The sequence below is a fragment of the Emys orbicularis genome, chromosome 11 (genome assembly GCF_028017835.1).
Source record: "Emys orbicularis isolate rEmyOrb1 chromosome 11, rEmyOrb1.hap1, whole genome shotgun sequence".
Taxonomy (NCBI): Eukaryota; Metazoa; Chordata; order Testudines; family Emydidae; genus Emys; species Emys orbicularis.
In genome coordinates this window covers 25,710,849-25,729,519 of record NC_088693.1, presented here as the reverse complement: position 1 = coordinate 25,729,519, position 18,671 = coordinate 25,710,849, and the positions used below count along the sequence as shown (strand labels likewise).

Below are 18,671 nucleotides of genomic sequence, written 5' to 3'. Positions count from 1 at the left end.
AGTGGCCCCAAAGGACACTGCTGGCCAAAACACTCTGACCTCAAATGCCTGGAGTGTATGCACACCCAGAATGGACAAGCACGTGAAGCAGCAGCAAAAATTTGGATGCCTCCTGTTTATGGCTGACGGAAAGGAACTTAGCGTGGCTGGGGCTGTGGTCTCTTGTACTGTATTAACTCACCTAACATCTGGATCTGCAAAACAGTACTGTACATGGCATACAGAAAGTTGGGACAACTGTGGCCAGGAGCTGGAGAGCTGCAGAAGCAGTTCTTGATGTTTACAGCTATTACAGGGATTATCCTCTTAACTTCCTTGCACAAGGAAGTTTAGAAAAGATGTAAAAACAATGGATATTTGGAACAAGACTTGTGGTTGGGAGGAAGCGGTAAACGTGGTATATCTTGACTTTAGTAAAGCTGTCTCACATGGCCTTCTCATAAACAAATGCAGGAAATAAACCTAGATGGTGCTACTATAAGGTGGTGCATAACTGGTTGGAAAACTATTCCCAGAGAGTAGTTATCAGTGGTTCACAGTCATGCTGGAAGGGTATAACAAGTGGGGTCCTGCAGGGATCAGTTCTGGGTCTGGCTCTGTTCAGTATCTTCATCAATGATTTAGATAATGGCAGAGAGAGTACACTTATAAAGTTTGCAGATGATACCAAGCTGGGAGGGGTTGCAGGTGCTTTGGAGGATAGGATTAAAATTCAAAATGATCTGGACAAACTGGAGAAATGGTCTGAAGTAAATAGGATGAAATTCAATAAGGTCAAATGCAAAGTACTCCACTTAGGAAGGAACTATCAGTTGCACACATACAAAATGGGAAATGACTGCCTAGGAAGGAGTACTACTGCAGAAAGGGATCTGGGGGTCATAGTGGACCACAAGCTAAATATGAGTCAACAGTGTAACACTGTTGCAAAAAAAATAGTGAACATCATTCTGGGATGAATTAGCAGGAGTGTTGTAAGCAAGACACGAGAAATAATTCTTCTGCTCTACTCAGCACTGATTAGGTCTCAACTGGAGTATTGGGTCTGGTTCTGGGCACCACATTCCAGGAAAGATGTGGACAAATTGGAGAAAGTCCAGAGAAGAGCAACAAAATGATTATAGGTCTAGAAAACATGACCTATGAGGGAAGAAGGAAAAAACTGGGTTTGTTTAGGGTGGAAAAGAGAAGACTGAAAGGGGACATGATAACAGTTTTCCAATACATAAAAGCTTGTTACAAGGAGGAGGGGGAAGAATTGTTCTTAATCTCTGAGGATAGGACAAGAAGCAATGGGCTTAAATTGTAGCAGGGGAGGTGTAGGTTGAACATTAGGAAAAACTTCCTGTCAGGGTGGATAAGCACTGGAATAAATTGCCTAGGAAGGTTGTGGAATCTCCATCATTGGAGATTTTTAAGAGCAGGTTAGACAAATACCTGTCAGGAATGGTCTAGATAATACTTAGTCCTGCCATGAGTGCAGGGGACTGGACTAGATGACGTCTCAAGGTCCCTTCCAGTCCTATGATTCTATGATAAATCTAAGAAGACTAAGGCAAAAGAGGTAAATGTAAAATATTTTGAGTTTGTATTAAGTGGTCTGAATAATTAAAAATGTATGTGATGTTATATCTGACATAGTTATCAGCTATAAAAATCTATGTGAACAATTCAAAACCACAGAAAAATAAGAAGCAGCATAGAATTATTCATGCTACTTTATATCAGCCCTAGTTAAAAAAGTACAGTAATTAAAACTGGATACTGGAATTTTTAAAACAAAACGGCAACAAAAAATGAACGATAGGCCAAATTCTCTGCTGGTCCAACCAGGAACAGCTCAGCTGATTTAGACAGAGCTGCACCAATTAACACCAGCAGAACATTTGGTCTAATATTTCCAGAAGGAAAAATACATAAAGTTACTGTATATCATCAGGAGAGTCACTGCCTTAAACCAGTATGTGCTTTCTGTCATGATCAAAATAAATAAATAACTAAATAAATAATAAAAAGAGCACAGAATTTACATAATCCTCACCTGATATAGAGCACTCCATTTTGATCCACTCGACGTTGCCAGCCAACTGGAACTTGTACCGCTGGCGGACCTCCATCTTTGTCCCCTCCGTCACACTCCTTTCCGCCATTCATTTTTCTGTTTCTGCTTATGACTCTTCAAAGATATCAACAGTAAGATGATATCCTTATATTACATGTCATTATGGCCTTCAAAAGAAGGCCATTCAATACATCTTTTCCCAGATTGTACAAAGTGCATTGGGAGGCTCCAGCTCAATTTGGAACCAAGGCCTTAAAATTTGCCATTTTTTTTGCTAATGAGTCAGTTTCCCATTATAATGCACATTAAATATGCAATGTTTATTATGTATTCATAAGGATGAACTACATGGGTAAAAATGAATGCTTCCAATTTAGGAAAATCATAATTCACCAATGCTCTATTACCTGTCAGAAAGGGGAGGGGGGGGGGTGAATTTCTTAGTTTGACAGCATGACTCCAAGCTTGATGACTAAGATAACTTGTATTTTGTGAGAGCTAGTCTCATTTTTACAGATATGAGTCAGAGTTAATACCTCCAGGTATTACACCCTTTATATGCCACATTCTTTTTGCTTTCTCTTTATCTTCCACTCATTATCCAAGGTGCTGAGGGTATCTTCCTGTGATTCTTTCATGACTTCACAATTCCAATAAAACAACCTGAAAAAACACATAGCTGTGTAAAACACATGCAGCTAAACAAATGTGCAATAAAATTATCTGAAAATTCAAATACCATAAGCCACTTATTTACTCTCTCTCATCACCCAAGGCATGATTTTGTAACTGTTACTCACTAATATACCCCATCTATTTAAGGCGCTCAGAATCAAACCTTTAGCACTTAAAGAAATTTTCAAGTAAACCTGAGAGGAAGTGTAAACTTGCAAATGTATATCGTTTACATATAAATGCCACGGAAGTATTCATATATTAAATCTAAGAGTGTGCGATGTTAGTCATTAAAAGGTTAACACGCAATTTGGATCAATGAAATAGCCCATTTTAACTCAATGGTAGTACAGAAGTATTCTACTGTAAGTTACAACTGAACCATTTGCCTCAGTTAATGACTTAAAAAAACTTATTTCTAAAATGGAATTTAATTAAATGTTTTTAAACTGAAAAATTACTGCAGAACAGGCTAATATATTTGAGCTTCAATTCTACCCAATTCAAACCAAAAAAAATCATAGCAAAAAGTAAGACAGCATCACTTGATTTCTCAGTGCAGATGTGGTATCCTAGTTTGCACGTTCTTCTGCATGATCTCATCAGAGCACCTACTGAACTGCCTGATTGGCACAGGAAAGTAATAAACTTGTCTCATAACATTATATTGTATGAGTAAGCCCTATTAAATATGCTCACAATGACATGAACTCCTGTTATCTCCCCAAAATGAAGACATACAAGTATTTCAAGAAGAATTAACTCTCTAGAAAGCAAGTTTTATTAAGGTGAAGCTGAATAGGAAAGATTTAGTTCAAAATATATGGTAAAAGCTATAAAAAAATAGTTCTAGAAATCAAAAGGTAAGACACTGATGAATCTCCACAGCAGTAATGATGCTGTTAGAACTTTTATTTTGAATTAGTTTAATGCTATATCTGCTCTATCTTTCCTCTTGCTAACTATTATTTTTCAAATACAATACTTTGCCTATTGAACCAGCTGATTGTAACAGGGAATGTGCTTCAAGAGAGAAAGAGTTCAAATGTACTGCATTTAAAACATCCTATGCTAGATCAACATTAAGGTTACAGAGAGAGAGAGAGAGAATGCAAAAATTAAAATTTCCTACACCAACACCGTCTTGTCTATAATGCAAATATTTTGTGGTATATACTTAAAAGCAAAGCAGTTATATATTAAGCTATGGATTTAACAAGAAAAACAGAACAATCCACCTCCCACAAACAGAACATTGAGCATACACATCCTATAGAAACACATACATTGCTTGTATCATATGGGTTTACTTAAGCAATGCACATTCTTTGAACTGTGCTATTTTTAAATATGAACATCAAGAAGTTTACACTTTCTTTCTTTCTTCTAAGACCCTTGTGTGATATTTACTAGAATGGCGTGAGCTAGAAAGACAAGGATGCAGGCTGGACACTGTCTTGGTTAAGGTTGCAGAGACTTGGGAGTAAACCTTCAGTTGGGATAAGGGAGCCAGATGCTGGTTTTGGGACTTGTTCCTCAGCCATGAAGAAGGCCCAAGGAATAGCTTGTAATCTAGCGCTGAAGGAATCCATTTAACATTTCCCCCACTCTGGAAGTCCCTTATGGGGATGTAAGCCTTGAAAACACACAGAATTTTAAATAAATACAAGTTTGGTGGAGAATAAGGGGCTTAAGGATTGGTCAGGGAAGGTCCTGGTTAAAAGACAAAAGTCAGGCTAAATCCAACTGCTTCTTCAAACCTCATGAGCTGCCCAACATATGCAGGGCATCTTGCCTGAAGCATGCGCCTCTTGAGTTTACATTTTGAACTGTAAATGCATGCCTTTTAATTTTTAAGTAACATAGCTTATTTTATTACTAAATTGGGAGGTCTTACAAGCACCAGTGAACACAGAGAAAGGATACAAAGGAACAGAGAGATTAGATACATGGGCAGGAAATAAATGTAAAAACTTGGAAAATTTTATACTAATTTCTCTGATGAATAATAACCCACGGATGTTCAAATTATAGGGAGAAGCCTAGGATTTAGGTGTCCGGTATCGTCAGCAGTGCACTCTCAGATGAACGTCTCTGCCTTTGGAACTTCCTACCTGCCACTGCCCATACAAGCCTGAAGGTGGATGACTACAATGGAATTGATCTAGGAGTCACCATGAAGGTCATACAGAGGCTTCAGCTGACACAACATGCAGCCTCATGTCTCTTTCAGAACTATATGTCAACAAGCGCATATTACATGTCCTGCCATGCACTACATTGATTTACCACCTGATATCAGACCTTTTTCAAGATCCTGGTCTTCCTTTACAAGTCCCTCAATGAGAAATAACTTGGAAGCTACATATATAACCTACTGACATTGCAATGATGGACAAATACACTGCAGCTGATGGAGCCTAAGATGAGCTTCATGGAAGTTAGAAGCAGAGCTCTGCACTATAAAATTCTCTTCCACCACAGATCAGATTGAACTCATATCTTGTCACTTTCAGAGTTCAATATCTTCTCTCTTCTTTTCACAGATCTTTCCTTCCTATCCCACCAATACAGGATGCTACCAAAGAGCATGAAGACACTTCTCTCTCCCCTAGAGTTCATTCACTGCAATTTTATATGCTATAACTGAGGGAGCAGCAGAGATTATAGTCAAACAACTAAAATATAGTCAAACAACTTGCCTAGTGTCAGACAACAATAGACCTATCTTTTAATCTCCGGATTTGGCAATCAGAAACCATGGCGATAGGGACATTAGAAATACAGGGATATGATAGACTAGCTAGAGTTTGGCAAAGTGCAGGTCACACCGCAAGACTTTTTTGTGCAGTCAAGATTTAGCGGAACATTATTTTATTATATGTTTGTTTGCTTTGTTCTGATTAGTTGGATGTCTTAGGCCAAGTCAGTTTTTATGAAGAGCAAGACTGAGTTAGTTTTTAGCTCTGTATATTATTACTATGTGTACTTTTGTTATAGATTCTGTATTAGACAGTGAAATAAGTCAATATTTCAGTTAGAATTAACTTTGTATAATAACATAAAAAATCATCAAAATTTAGCCACATTGAAGCACGTGGGATAAATATTAAGGAGAACTGCCATCTCTCACCCTGCTAATAGGACTACTTTGCTTCCTCATGTTGCTATTGAATGTAACCATATTGGATCCACTACCAGGAAATTATAGACAATATTTGAAGATATATTTCAAGTTATTTTTAAGTAACCCTATTTTATTGGTTTTGCAATGTATTGTATCAGCTAACACTGATCAATACCATGATATTTAAAAACATCTAGTGTTGATCAGATCAGCCATTTCCTATTATACATGGCTTGAAAAATATGATAAACAGTGAGAGTAATTTGCATAACTGCCTGCATAGAAATTTTAAAAATATTTTTAGCGTGTACAGTAAGGAGGCACAAAATGCTTGTTTCAGCCAAGAATATCTTTTTAGACTAAGGCTTCTTTCTGTCAAGCCTTTTGACCTTGAGAAATGTTCAAGGCTGAAGGATATGCAAACAGCAACAGTAGGATTTTAATAACACAAAAATAGGAGCATATGTATGATTTAAATACATAGGCCACATGGCATTAACATGTGAGTTTTTTTCAGATACAAGTATTGCATACAACATACTGCAGTGAAGGCCCTAAACAGAAAACACTGAACTGTGCTACTCAGCTTGGCAAACATGGGCTTCTGATCCTGCAATTTACTGCACCCGTGTGGAGCACCACTGAAGCCAGTGACCCCCCATGTAGTGAATTGCAGGAATAGGGCCTTGGTTCTTGTCTAGAAGATCTCATACACAGGAGCACATAACATTATAATTTCAATCTTTGACTAGTCACATGCATATGTCTGTGCATATATATGTTGGGGAATGCTAGTGGAAAGTGTAATATACTACAGCAGCATTGTATGCATTTCCACTATATTAAGTGTAATGATAAATTATCAACAATTATTTATTGTAGCCATTGCACATTACTATCAATGTATAATTAATAAAAATAAGCAGCTGACATGAACATTTTTGTACAAATCTTTCATTAGCTACATTGGTGTGGTGGCAATCTTCAATTATTTTATTATGTAGAACCTATAATAAGATATGCATGATACTAGAAATTTACATTTTAAACATCTGATCTTACAAAGTGTTGATCACTGCCAAAGCAGCACTCAGCATATCCCTAGTATCAAGCCTTCAGGCAGGCAGTAAAAAATGATAATGAAATCCAATGACAGACAAAGGAAAGGGGGAAGAGATATAATTCAAATTGTTTAATCATGGCACACTTTTTTGGTCATAGATGTGTTTAATAAAAAACAACAACAACTGAATTATAGAATCATAGAAATGTAGGACTGGAAATGACCTCGATTGGGAACCTAGTCCAATCCCCCTGCACTGAGGCAGGACCAATTTTATTTAAACATCCCTGATAGGTGTTTGTCTAACCTGTTCTTAAAATCCTCTAAGGACAGAGACTCCACAACCTCCCCAGGTAATGTGTTCTAGCACTTAACTACCCTTGAAGTTTGGAAGTCTTTCCTAATGTCTAACCTAAATCTCCCTTGCTCCAATTTAAGCCCATTACTTCTTGTTCTGTCCTCAGTGGTTAAGGAGAACAAATTTATCACCCTCTTTATATCAATGTTTTATTTAATTGAAGACAGTTATGTCCCGTCCCCCTCCCCCTCCCCTCAGTCTTCTCTTCTCCAGACTAAACAATCAATCTTTCCTTGCAGGTCATGTTTTCTAGAACTTCAATAATTTTTGTTGCTCTCCTCTAGACTTTCTCCAATTTGTTCATATCTTTCCTGAAATGTGGCGCCCAGAAATGGACACAATACTCCAGTTGAGACCTTATCAGTGCTGAGTAAAGTGGAAGAGTTACTTTTCATGATGTTGTTTTTATAATAAATGTTATATGAAAGCACAGGGCAAAGGATTCTAGGTGGATAGTTAGTAGTGCAGAGCTAGACAAAAGCAGTAAGTTCTTAGGAGAGAACTGAAGGAGGAGGGGAAAGAAGGGCAGTGGTGTGGCATCACCACATCAGTAAGTTAGTGAACATTTTGGTGGTTCAATGTAGATTTCAATGCCAATAAGGATCAACAAGTGAATCATGAAATCAAAGAGAATGACAGCTTCCAAGGTGAAAGTGTGTCACCCACAGAATACGTGGCCTCGACCTAGCTTCTGAGATCCCTACTTTTCTCACCAACTCAGGGTCTTCTACTAAATCAACATCAAAAAAATGATTGCTCCTCCTGACTAGCAATTTTTAAAAATATCTTGTCAAAAATCTCCATATACTCGCTCCATCCTAAGGTAATGACTCTCAGACATCAGGGCCACCCATTCTAATATGTATATTCTGTGTGTAACCTCTTAGCAAATCAAGAGATGGGGAGTTGCTCTTCTGTTTATGCTGTCCTATCTATCTTGAATGCTCTCCCACTCTCCCCACACCAAGTCACTGCCTCTCCTTATACTGTGCTTTAAACCATTCTTTTTAGCTTTGTTTTGAAGTTAACTCAGGGAAATATGTTAAAAGATATTTCATGTAAACACCATATAAAAACACTGTACTGGTATTTGTGTTATCACTTTTAAAAAAAGGCTTCCTCCAATTATTACTTTATGTGCTTTAGTTTTTAATAATCCATGTTCTTACTTTTTTGTAATTCTGCATTTTAGGATGTACGAAACCTGCCCCTCTCCATGCTATGTAGTCAATGCTTCCAAGTAAAACATTATCAGTTCTTTTTAAACCCATAGTAAAATGGGAAAATTTAGTGCAAAACAAAAAGTAATTTAGAAACTAAAAACAACAGTCTAAACTTGTGCATTATCACAAAACTACAAACATAATATTTATTTCACTGAGTTCAACTAGTAAGAGCTAAACTCAGCTAATTAAATTTTGGTGACCTAATATATCCAAACTAGTCTATACAATTTAAAAAAACTAATAACTCCATGAATGTCCAAAGCATCTACTGTGCAGCCAGAGAAAGGATACTTATAAGACTTGATGGATGTTTGCTGACTTGTGTGTGTGCAGGAAATAGGGCTTGCTTTTTCTTGGAGAAGGGCCCCAGACTCTAGACTTAACTTTCGCAAGAACTAAGAGCATCCACAAAACTCCCACTTTATGATCCAAAGACAAACCTCACTTTTTTTATACTTTGCTTTCCCTTACAGAATTACTTATTAGCTTTCTTTATAACTAAAAACAAACACCACATGCACCTTTCCTTCCTGTGGGGAGAAGTTGAGAGAAAAATTTTACTTGCCTGAAAGTCAATTTATTTATTTTTAACATTGGAATAATTCTAGATAACACAGTGATGAGTGTCACATAAGAACACAGAACAACAAACAAACAGACTAACTACACGCTAACAAAATAGGAAATGCCCTTATAAAAGCATAGCTCTGGGAATGGAAGCACAACAGCAATTTTTAGCTTCCCAAAGTAAATAACTTGATGTTCAGGCTATGCAAAGTTAAAATGAGACCTCATTTGGCTATTACTTGCTAATTATTAATCTCTGTTTAAGTATTTCAAAGCAATTAATTAGGATTCTCAACTGTCATCTAATTAGACAACAATGCTTGTTGCTTTAATTTATGGAGTGTTTTTAATTTTTAAAACTCTGTATTCTGCTGACTAATGAGATTAATATTGAACATTTTGTGAAGTGCTATTTTCACTTAAGCAATTAACTTAATCACAACAAATGTGAGGATAAAGGTTTCCTCTCTCTCCTGATCTTACTTTGTTGTACTGAATTCTAGGAGTAAAGTATTGCTGCACATATCATGACATAATACATTACTTTCTATTTTGAGGGAGACCCCCCCCCCACGCAAACCTGCCCATAAATGGGGAAAACAAAGGATAGACTGTGGCAATCTTAAAACTGAGCTATGATGAATTGAGGAGTTGAAATGATACATTTTTAAACTGCACCAGCTTGGCGTGGGGTTTGAACTATTGCTGCTTACTTTGTTATGATACTGGCCTCAATTGTATCAGTGTGTGAGCTCTGCTTTGTGCTGGTGCAGTATTTCCGCACTGGGGGTGGGGGGTGGAAGGGGCAATAGTGTAACTACATTGGCCTAGTTGCACAGGTATGAATTTCCTTAGAGCAGACAGACTTTGATTTAACCATTCTGTAAAATGCAATAATGACATCTTGCTTCAGAAGGGTCTTATGTTTAATTCACTCATGTTTATAAAGAATTCCAAGATGCTTGAATGAAAGGTGCTATAGAAGTGCAAAATATAATAGAATACATTTTTTCCAATATACGTGGTATTCATAATGTCTTTAAATCAAGATTGGGATATCTTCCAAAAAATGTGATGTTGTTAACCAGAAGTTATGGACTTGGTGCAGGAAGTAGGTGTGAAATTCTGTGGTCTGTGTTCATAGAATCATAGAAAGGTAGAGCTGGAAGGGATCTTAAAAGGTCATGTAGTCCATTCCCCCGTGCTGTGGAAGGACCAAGTATACCTTAACCATCCCTGACAGATGTTTGTCTGACCTGTTCTTAAAAACCTCCAATGATGGGGATTCCACAACCTCCCAGTAGTTACCTATCCTTAAAATTATAAAACTTTTCCTAAAACCCATTCTAAATCTCTCTTGCTGCAGATTAAGCAGATTACTTCTTGTCCTACTTTCAGTGGACCTAGAGAACAATTGATCGCCATCCTCTTAATAACAGCCCTTAACATATCAGGTCTCTCCCGTTCCCAGTCTTCTTTTCTCAAGACTAAGCATGTCCAATTTTTTTTAACCTTTCCTCTTGTTGCTCTCTTCTGGTCTCTCTCCAATTTGTCCACATCTTTCTTGAAGTGTGGCACCAAAAGCTGGACATAGTACTCCAGCTGAAGTGCCGAGGGGGACAATTACCTCCCATGCCTTACATATGACACTCCTAATAATACACCGCAGAATTATATTAGCCGTTTTCACAATTGCACCACATTACTGTCTCTCATTCAATTATGGTCCACTGTAACACGGCTTCTCAAACTTCATTGCACCATGACCCCCTTCGAGCAACAAAAATTACTGTATGACCCCAGAAGGGGGGACCAAAGCTTGAGCCTGCCTGAGCCCCACTGCTACGGGTGGGGTGGGAGGCAGGTGAGGGCAAAGCTGAAGCCCAAGTGCTTCAGTCCCAGGCAGGGGGCCTGGAACCTGAGCCCCTCCGCCCAGGGCCAAAGCCCTTGGGCTTCGGATACAGCCCCAGGCGCTGGAGCTAGGGTTTCAGGCCCGGGCAAGTCTAAGCCAGCCCTGGCAACCCCATTAAAATAGGGTCACAACCCACTCTGGGGTCCTGACCTAGAGTTTGAGAACCTCTGCACTATAATATAGCCCCTAGATCGTTTTTGTCAGTACTACTGCCTAGTCAGTTATTCCATATTTTGTATTTGTGCATTTGACTTTTCCTTAAGTGTATTTGTGAGACAGTGTTGAGGAACAGCAGCTGTACCAACACTCTCATCACTGTGTCACCAATTACATCGCCCCAGAGTAAACCTGAGAGGCACAGTTGTGCCAAATTGACAGATTGGGAATGGGATGGAGAGAGCTCCAAGGCTAACTAACCTATTAGCCCAGATAGTAGAAAGGCACAGGAAGGAAAGGGAGGGTGGGGGGAGTCTGGCGGCTTCTGAGAGTCAGAGCCAGGAGATATCTCTGAAAGGGAAGATACCTTCTGTCTCCACTCTCCTAGGCTGTGTGTGCTAAGGGGTCTATGCTATTGTAAATACAATTCTGCACAATTTGTAAGGATGGTGGGGAGAACACTGTAAATAAATTGCAAAAGGTGTTTGACCAGAAAAACGTTTCTGAGTGGTTTGTGGTTAGAAAAGAGATAGGAGTTGGATGACACCCTGTCACTTTTAACTTTTCTTTATGGAATTTCATCTTGTTGATATCAGACCAATATATTTTCCAATATATCACGGTCATTTGCTCCCCAAAGTGCTTGCAACTCCTCACAGCTTGGTATCATCTGACAATATTATAAACATAATCTCCACTCCATTATGAAAGTCACTAATGAAAATATTCAACAGTTCTAGACCCAAGATAGATCCTTAGAGATATCCTCCTAGCTTGAAAACAAACCACTGATAATTACTCTTTGAGTGTGGTTTTTCAACCAACTTTACATCCACTTTACAGTAATTTAATCTAGACCACATTTCTCAAGTATGCTTACGAGAATGTCATGTGGGACGGTGTCAAAAGCTAAATCACGTCTACCACTTCCCAGCACACAGTAGGCCAGTATCCCTGTTGAAGAAGGAAATTAGGCTGGTTTGGGGCATGTTTTATTCTTGAGAAACTCATGTTGGTTACTGGTTATTTATTACTCTGTTATCCTCTAGGTACTAATTTATTGTTTGATAATTGATTAACAATTTGTTCCAGTATCTTTCCAGGTATTGAAGTTAGCCTGACTGGTCTATAATTTTCTGGATCTTCTTTGTTCCCCTTTTTAAAGACAGGTACTATATGTCTGCCCTTCTCCAGTCTTCTGGGACTTCATCTGTCCTCCAGGAGTTCTTTTAATTTAAGACAATTGCTAACGGTTCACAGATTGCTTCAGCTAATTTCTTACATACCCCGGGATGAATTTTGTCAAGCCCTGCTGACTTGATTACATTTAACTTATCTAAATATCCTTTAAATTGTTTCTTTCCTATTCTGGGTTCTGTTCCTTCCCCCTTGTTGCTAATAATAATTGTGTTAAGTATCCGGTCACAATTAACTTTCAGTGAAGACTGAAGCAAAATAAGCATTAAACACCTCATCTGTTATTGGCTCTCCTTTCAAGTGGTGGACCTATACTTTCCTTCATTTTTCTCTTGCTCCAAATGTATTTGGTGAACCTCTTCTGATGGTCTTTTATGCCCCTTGTTAGGAGTAACTCTTTTGTGCCTTAGTCTTTCGATTTTGTCCCTACATGGTTGTGCTATTCTTTTGTACTCATCCTTAATAATTTTCCCATGTTTTCACATTCTGGCCTCTTACTTTTCCTCCTATGTTTCCTTTGCATCGGGATAGTCTGCTGTCATACTGTGTTATGCAGGTGGTCAGTCTAAATGACCACAAAAATCCCTTCTGGCCTTAAAATACATGAATCAACGAAAGCGTAAAGTTTTTATCTTGTTTCAAAGATGGTTAGGGGAAAAAAGATAAAAATATTTAAAAAAATGTGATTGATAATGTGAAGGGTACATTACCTATCAATTTCTTTGAATACTGAACATATGATACTATAGGTACTAAAATGATAAACTAATAATACTGCCTGTTTTGAGTGGGGAGGAAGAGTTGATGAATCTTTACGTGCAAGTACAAGGAATTTAATGGTGTAAGCCAAGCCTTGTGCCAGATCTTCCTACCAATGCTCACCGCATCGGAGGAGAAATAGTCTCCACAGAATTGTGGTGTCCCTCCAACCATGCAGTAGCCAGGATGGTGCACTGGCCAGCATACACTGTGCCAGGTATAGATTGCCCCAGAGAGTTTCCTCCTGTGGAGCAAAGAGGGAGTTTGTGACTCTCTAATGCCCTTTATTCAGGGCAATTTACTTTTCATAATCTAGCACTATAGTCAGTGAACAACAATTAACTTAATTTTAAAGAAAGAGTAAATTATGTATCACCGCATATTGCCAAACTGAGTTTAAAAATATAATGAAGCAAGAGGTTGTATCTGAACAATCCATGACAAAGATTGAACCATTGGAAAATTCACTGTAAATGTAGAATTTACAGTCTGCGGCTGTAAAATATTCACCTGTACCAACACTATTTCAGAACTATCGGGAAAGAACTAGGTTCCCATCATGCAACAGGTGCACACTGATAAACTAACTAAGAATAGTAGAGCTGGTGTATTATTAGTTTGTGAAGAAGTCACCAATCAGGGCCAGATTTATTTCAGTTTATGCAGGATCTGAATTGATAAGCAAAGGGGCCTGTGTGCCAGTTTTACACTTCCAGTCTCAGAGCCTCTGACCCAAAGGGTTGTTGTACCAGCTAGCAAATGCTGGAGGGCAGCAGTATTCTGACCATGTCTCATTCACTGGTTAGGGACTGCTGAGGTGGGGTTTAACATAGGACCAACTATGCAACTCTCTTTATAGTATAAGACTTGGTACCATATGACATTTTGATTAAAAAACTACTACAATATAAAATTAAGATGGCATACATTAAACGGGTTAAAAACTGGCTAACAGATAGGTTTCAAAATGTGGCTGTAAATGGTGAATCCTAAATCAACCAAGTGTGTTTCTAATGGGGTCCCGCAGGGATCAGTTCTTGGCCTTATGCTACTTAACATTTTTATCAATGACCAGGAAGAAAACATAAAACCGTCAGTGATGAAGTTTGTAGATGACACAAAAATCAGGGGAATGGTAAATAATGAAGAGGACAGGTCACTGATACTGAGCAATGTGGATCACTTGGCAATCTGGGTGCAAAAAAACCGATATGTAGTTTAATATGGTTAAATGTAAATATATACTTCCAGGAACAAAGAATGTAGACTATACATACAGGATGGGGGACTCTATCCTGGGAAACAGTGACTCTGAAAAGGATTTGGGAATCATGGTAGATATTGCTGAACATGATACTATGATCAAAAAGGCTAATGTGATCCTTGGATGAAAAAGCAGGAGTACAGAAGTTACTTTTCCTCTGTATGAGGCACTGGGGCAACCAGTGGAACCATGCTGTGTCCAGTTCTTGTGTCCGCAATTCAAGACAGATGTTGATAAAATGGCCTCTCCATTTTCAGAGAATAGCTATAAGAATGATTAAAAGTTTAGAAAGCATGCTTTATATAGTGATAAACTTATTAGGTTGAGCTCTTTGAGTCTAACAAAAAGAAGATTACAGGGTGCCTTGATTACAATCTATAAGTACCTACATGGAGAACAAATATTTGATAATGGGCTCTTCACTGTAGCAGACGAAGACATAACAAGATCCAAAGGTTTGAAGTTGAAGCAAGACAAATTCAGACTGGAAATAAGGTGCACATTTTTAACAGTGAGGGGTAATTAACCTTTGGAACATTTTACCAAGGCTTGTGTGGCTTTTCCATTATCAGCCATTTTAAAATCAAGATTAGATGTTTTCCTAAAAGATATGCTCTAGGATTTTTTTGTGGGAACTTCTATGGCCTGTGTTCTACAAGAGATCAGACTAGATGATGGATGGAACCCTTACTGAATGGGGGAGGCAAGCTAGTGACAGATGATGTGGAAAAAGTAGAAGTACTCAATGCTTTTTTTGTGTCGGTCTTCACAGACAAGGTCAGCTCCAAGACTGCTGCACTGGGCAGCACAGTATAGGGAGGAGGTGAGCAGTCCTCAGTGGTGAAAGAACAGGTTAAGGACTATTTAGAAAAGCTGGACATGCACAAATCCATGGGTCCGGATCTAATGCATCCGAGGGTTCTGGCTGATGTGACTGCAGAGCCATTGGCCATTATCTTTGAAAACTCGTGGAGATCGGGGGAGGTCCCGGACGATTGGAAAAAGGCAAATATAGTGCCAATCTTTAAAAAAGGGAAGAAGGAGAATCTGGGGAACTACAGACCAGTCAGCCTCACCTCAGTCCCTGGAAAAATCATAGAGCAGGTCCTCAAGGAATCCATTTTGTAGTACTTGAAGGAGAGGAAGGTGATCAGGAACAGTCAACATGGACTCACCAAGGGCAAGTCAGGCCTGACCAACCTGTTTGCCTTAACTGGCTCTGTGGATATAGAGAAGATCGAGGGAAGTGATTATTCCCCTCTATGGATGGACTCAATTCCCCTCAATTCGGCACTGGTGAGGCCACGTCTGGAGTATTACATCCAGTTTTGGGGCCCCCACTACAGAAAGGATGTGGACAAATTGGAGAGAGTCAGTCCAGTGGAGGGCAATGAAAATGATCAGGGGGCTGGGGCACATGGCTTATGAGGAGAGGCTGAGGGAACTGGGCTTATTTAGTCTGCAGAAGAGAAGAGTGGGGGGGAGGGGGATTTGATAGAAGCCTTCAACTACCTGAAGGGGGGTTCCAAAGAGGATGGAGCTAGGCAGTTCTCAGTGATGGCAGATGACAGAACAAGAAGCAATGGTCTCAAGTTTCAGTGTGGGAGGTCTTGGTTGGATATTAGGAAAAACTATTTCACTAGGAAGGTGGTGAAGCACTGGAATGGGTTACCTAAGGAGGTGGTGGAATCTCTATCCTTAGAGGTTTTTAAGGCCCGGCTTGACAAAGCCGTGGCTGGGATGATTTAGTTGGGGTTGGACTAGATGACCACCTGAGGTCTCTTCCAACCCTAATCTTCTATGATTCTATGATCACAATGGTCCCTTTTGGTCTTGGAATCTATGAATCCTCAGTTGGCCAGAGTAATGAAAAGCAGAATTAGTGGGGGCCAGTAACTGGCCCACAATGTCTAGACAACAATATACAGTAAAAGAATGGAGAAAGCTGCATGTAATTCCTCTGGAGATCTGGTGACAATTGTTGGCTGCTACCATCACTGACATACCTCTGATAAAAGAACTTTTCACCTGAATTTCAGTAACCAGACAATCTCAATGGAAAATGAAGATGCAAAACCATAAGTAGTTTTCTTATAAAGAACTAAATGCTACTCTGTAAAGTGATCAATATTCTTATAATTATGTTCTTTTGTATGCTCCATACAAGAATCAAAGTGGACTTAAGATACCTTTTCAAACACCCCACAACGTCTAGACTTTAGAGAGAGAGAGAGAGAGAGAGAGAGAGATGCCCTGGCTATGAACAGATAAGAAGGTAACAGCTTTTCCTTCTTTCTTTTAAAATATCAAGAAATAAGTACCCACAAATTAATTCTTATATATATTTCTAATGCATACATTAGAGCTACAGAACAATTTCATCAGTTTAGGTTTGTTTTTCTTTTTAAAAATAAAATTTGTATTCAGTCTAACAATTTACATTCCAAGTATGAACCTGAGGCAATTTAAAACAGTGAATTTACTCTGTAGAATGGAATTTTAAGTCATTATTATGAATACAATCCACTTGTGTCACATTCAGGATGGACTCAATGTACATTACCAAGTGCCTCTGGCTTGAGCACCATACAGATCTACCAAAGGTGACCTGGACAGGACCACAATGGTTTGTCTACATTTTAAAATGGCTGAAAGCCATTCCTATTATTTTCAATAACTGGCCTCTTTTCAATCCACAAACACGAAACTCTAATGAACCCACTTCCTAATTAAAATTGATAGAACTTGTTTTCGAACTTTAAAGAAGCAAAAAAACAAAGTACTATATAGCAAGAACCTGTCTACATAATAAAGATTCCAGTCACACATTTCAAAATATTCTTTGTTATAATGTTATTTAGATGTCTTGAAATATTTTAAGACATTCTAGCACATAAAGAGCAAAAATATTTATAACTCTCTTTCATAAGGTTCCTTTTTTTAAAAAACAACAACAACCCAGACACCATGGCTAACGAAGACAAGCCTCCAAATGGCTGGGGAACATTTCCCCCCCCCCCCCCCCTTGCTTCTGTTGGAGAGGATTTTTCTGTCTCCCCCAACATTTACTTTGCTATGGGAGAATTTCCTGACCCTTACCACACTAACTTCTAGAAGAGCAGTTTCCCTCTAGATCTTAATTGTTTGGGGCGAGAATAAGTGGCTGATTTTCTGGTTGCATGGCTTTTAGCTTAATTCTATGTGGCTGATCTGTGAGATGGATTTATCAGTTCATAAGAGCTTATTTCAGGTCACGGCTTCAGCAAAACTTTCCCACAGCTCATTGACATTCAGTTAGCTCTGGAAGACCCCACCACTGATGGTATTACATACTAGTAAGAATGACAGATTCCAAACCAAGAAACAAGGAGGCTTCAAAAAGCCAAACACAACATTGTGCAGCTGAAGGAGAGGGAATTTGAACTTCCAAAGTAAAATAGGCACAAGAAAGGACCTTTAATATTTAAAAAATGTATTCAACATGTCACAGGCTTAAATGCTTCTCTTGATGACCAAAGTTAATAAATCTGTTCACCGAAAGTTATCAATGTAGTTTTTGAATTCTGTCAGATCAAGAGAGAAGGAAATGAAAATAAAGTTAAGAAAATCTTTGAAAGTCACATTCTGATTATGACCTCACATCTAATTCAGCTTCAAATATTTTTAAAGCACCGGAACAATGTTGCAAATACAGGAACTAGGAGTTCAAAGGTTGATCCAAGGACATAACATAGAAAGATCAAATTTATTCACCCAAACTCCAGACCCTTGGTTCCCAAAGGCCAAATCACTTAAGGTGAACTCAGTTTTCATCAGTATTTTTAGACTATAGACTATATGGCCAAACGATTAAACAAGTACCTTTTTGCTGTACACTCTAGAGGCACTTAATAAGTAAGTGCAGAAAATACTGACCCAATAAATATCAAATTAACTATTTGTAAATTTTGCTTTTATCTGACAGCTTCTCAGTAGATCATTTTGCACACAGGTCATTAAGTTGTGATAAAATACAGAATAATAATTAAAAAACTAATGTAAAAATGGAACTCAAAGTCTCCATTAGTTTTTACTTACATGCTTTTTTAAAAATCAGCCCGCTGGAAATAAGGTCAGTGAATATGATCTGTTGGTACGACACTCATCCCTTGCTTAAGATGACCCCAAAAGTTCATTAATTGTGCAGTGTGTGAATTCAAAAACAAAGCATTTGAGAGTAAAAAAAAAAAAACAAATAAAAAAAAAAATCACACTTGTGCAGAAAGAATGCAGAGATCCAAATTGTATAAATTACATTAAATCATC

The 18,671-nt window shown here is 38.4% G+C and overlaps 1 protein-coding gene and 1 long non-coding RNA gene across 3 annotated transcripts in view; both read right to left on the bottom strand.

Annotated features, from left to right (window-relative positions):
• MBD5 (methyl-CpG binding domain protein 5) overlaps positions 1 to 2,154 on the bottom strand; it is a 78,121-nt gene extending 75,967 nt beyond the window's left edge. For both annotated transcript variants that reach the window (XM_065413627.1, XM_065413629.1), the window contains exon 1: positions 2,042 to 2,154. In XM_065413627.1, coding sequence (XP_065269699.1) covers positions 2,042 to 2,154 — 113 coding nt within the window. The remainder of the gene's footprint in view (positions 1 to 2,041) is intronic.
• Positions 2,155 to 2,587: 433 nt separating this feature from the next.
• Positions 2,588 to 18,671, bottom strand: part of LOC135885492 (uncharacterized) — a 33,974-nt gene continuing 17,890 nt past the window's right edge. The window contains exon 4 of the long non-coding RNA XR_010561755.1: positions 2,588 to 2,725. This is a non-coding gene — a long non-coding RNA (uncharacterized LOC135885492). The remainder of the gene's footprint in view (positions 2,726 to 18,671) is intronic.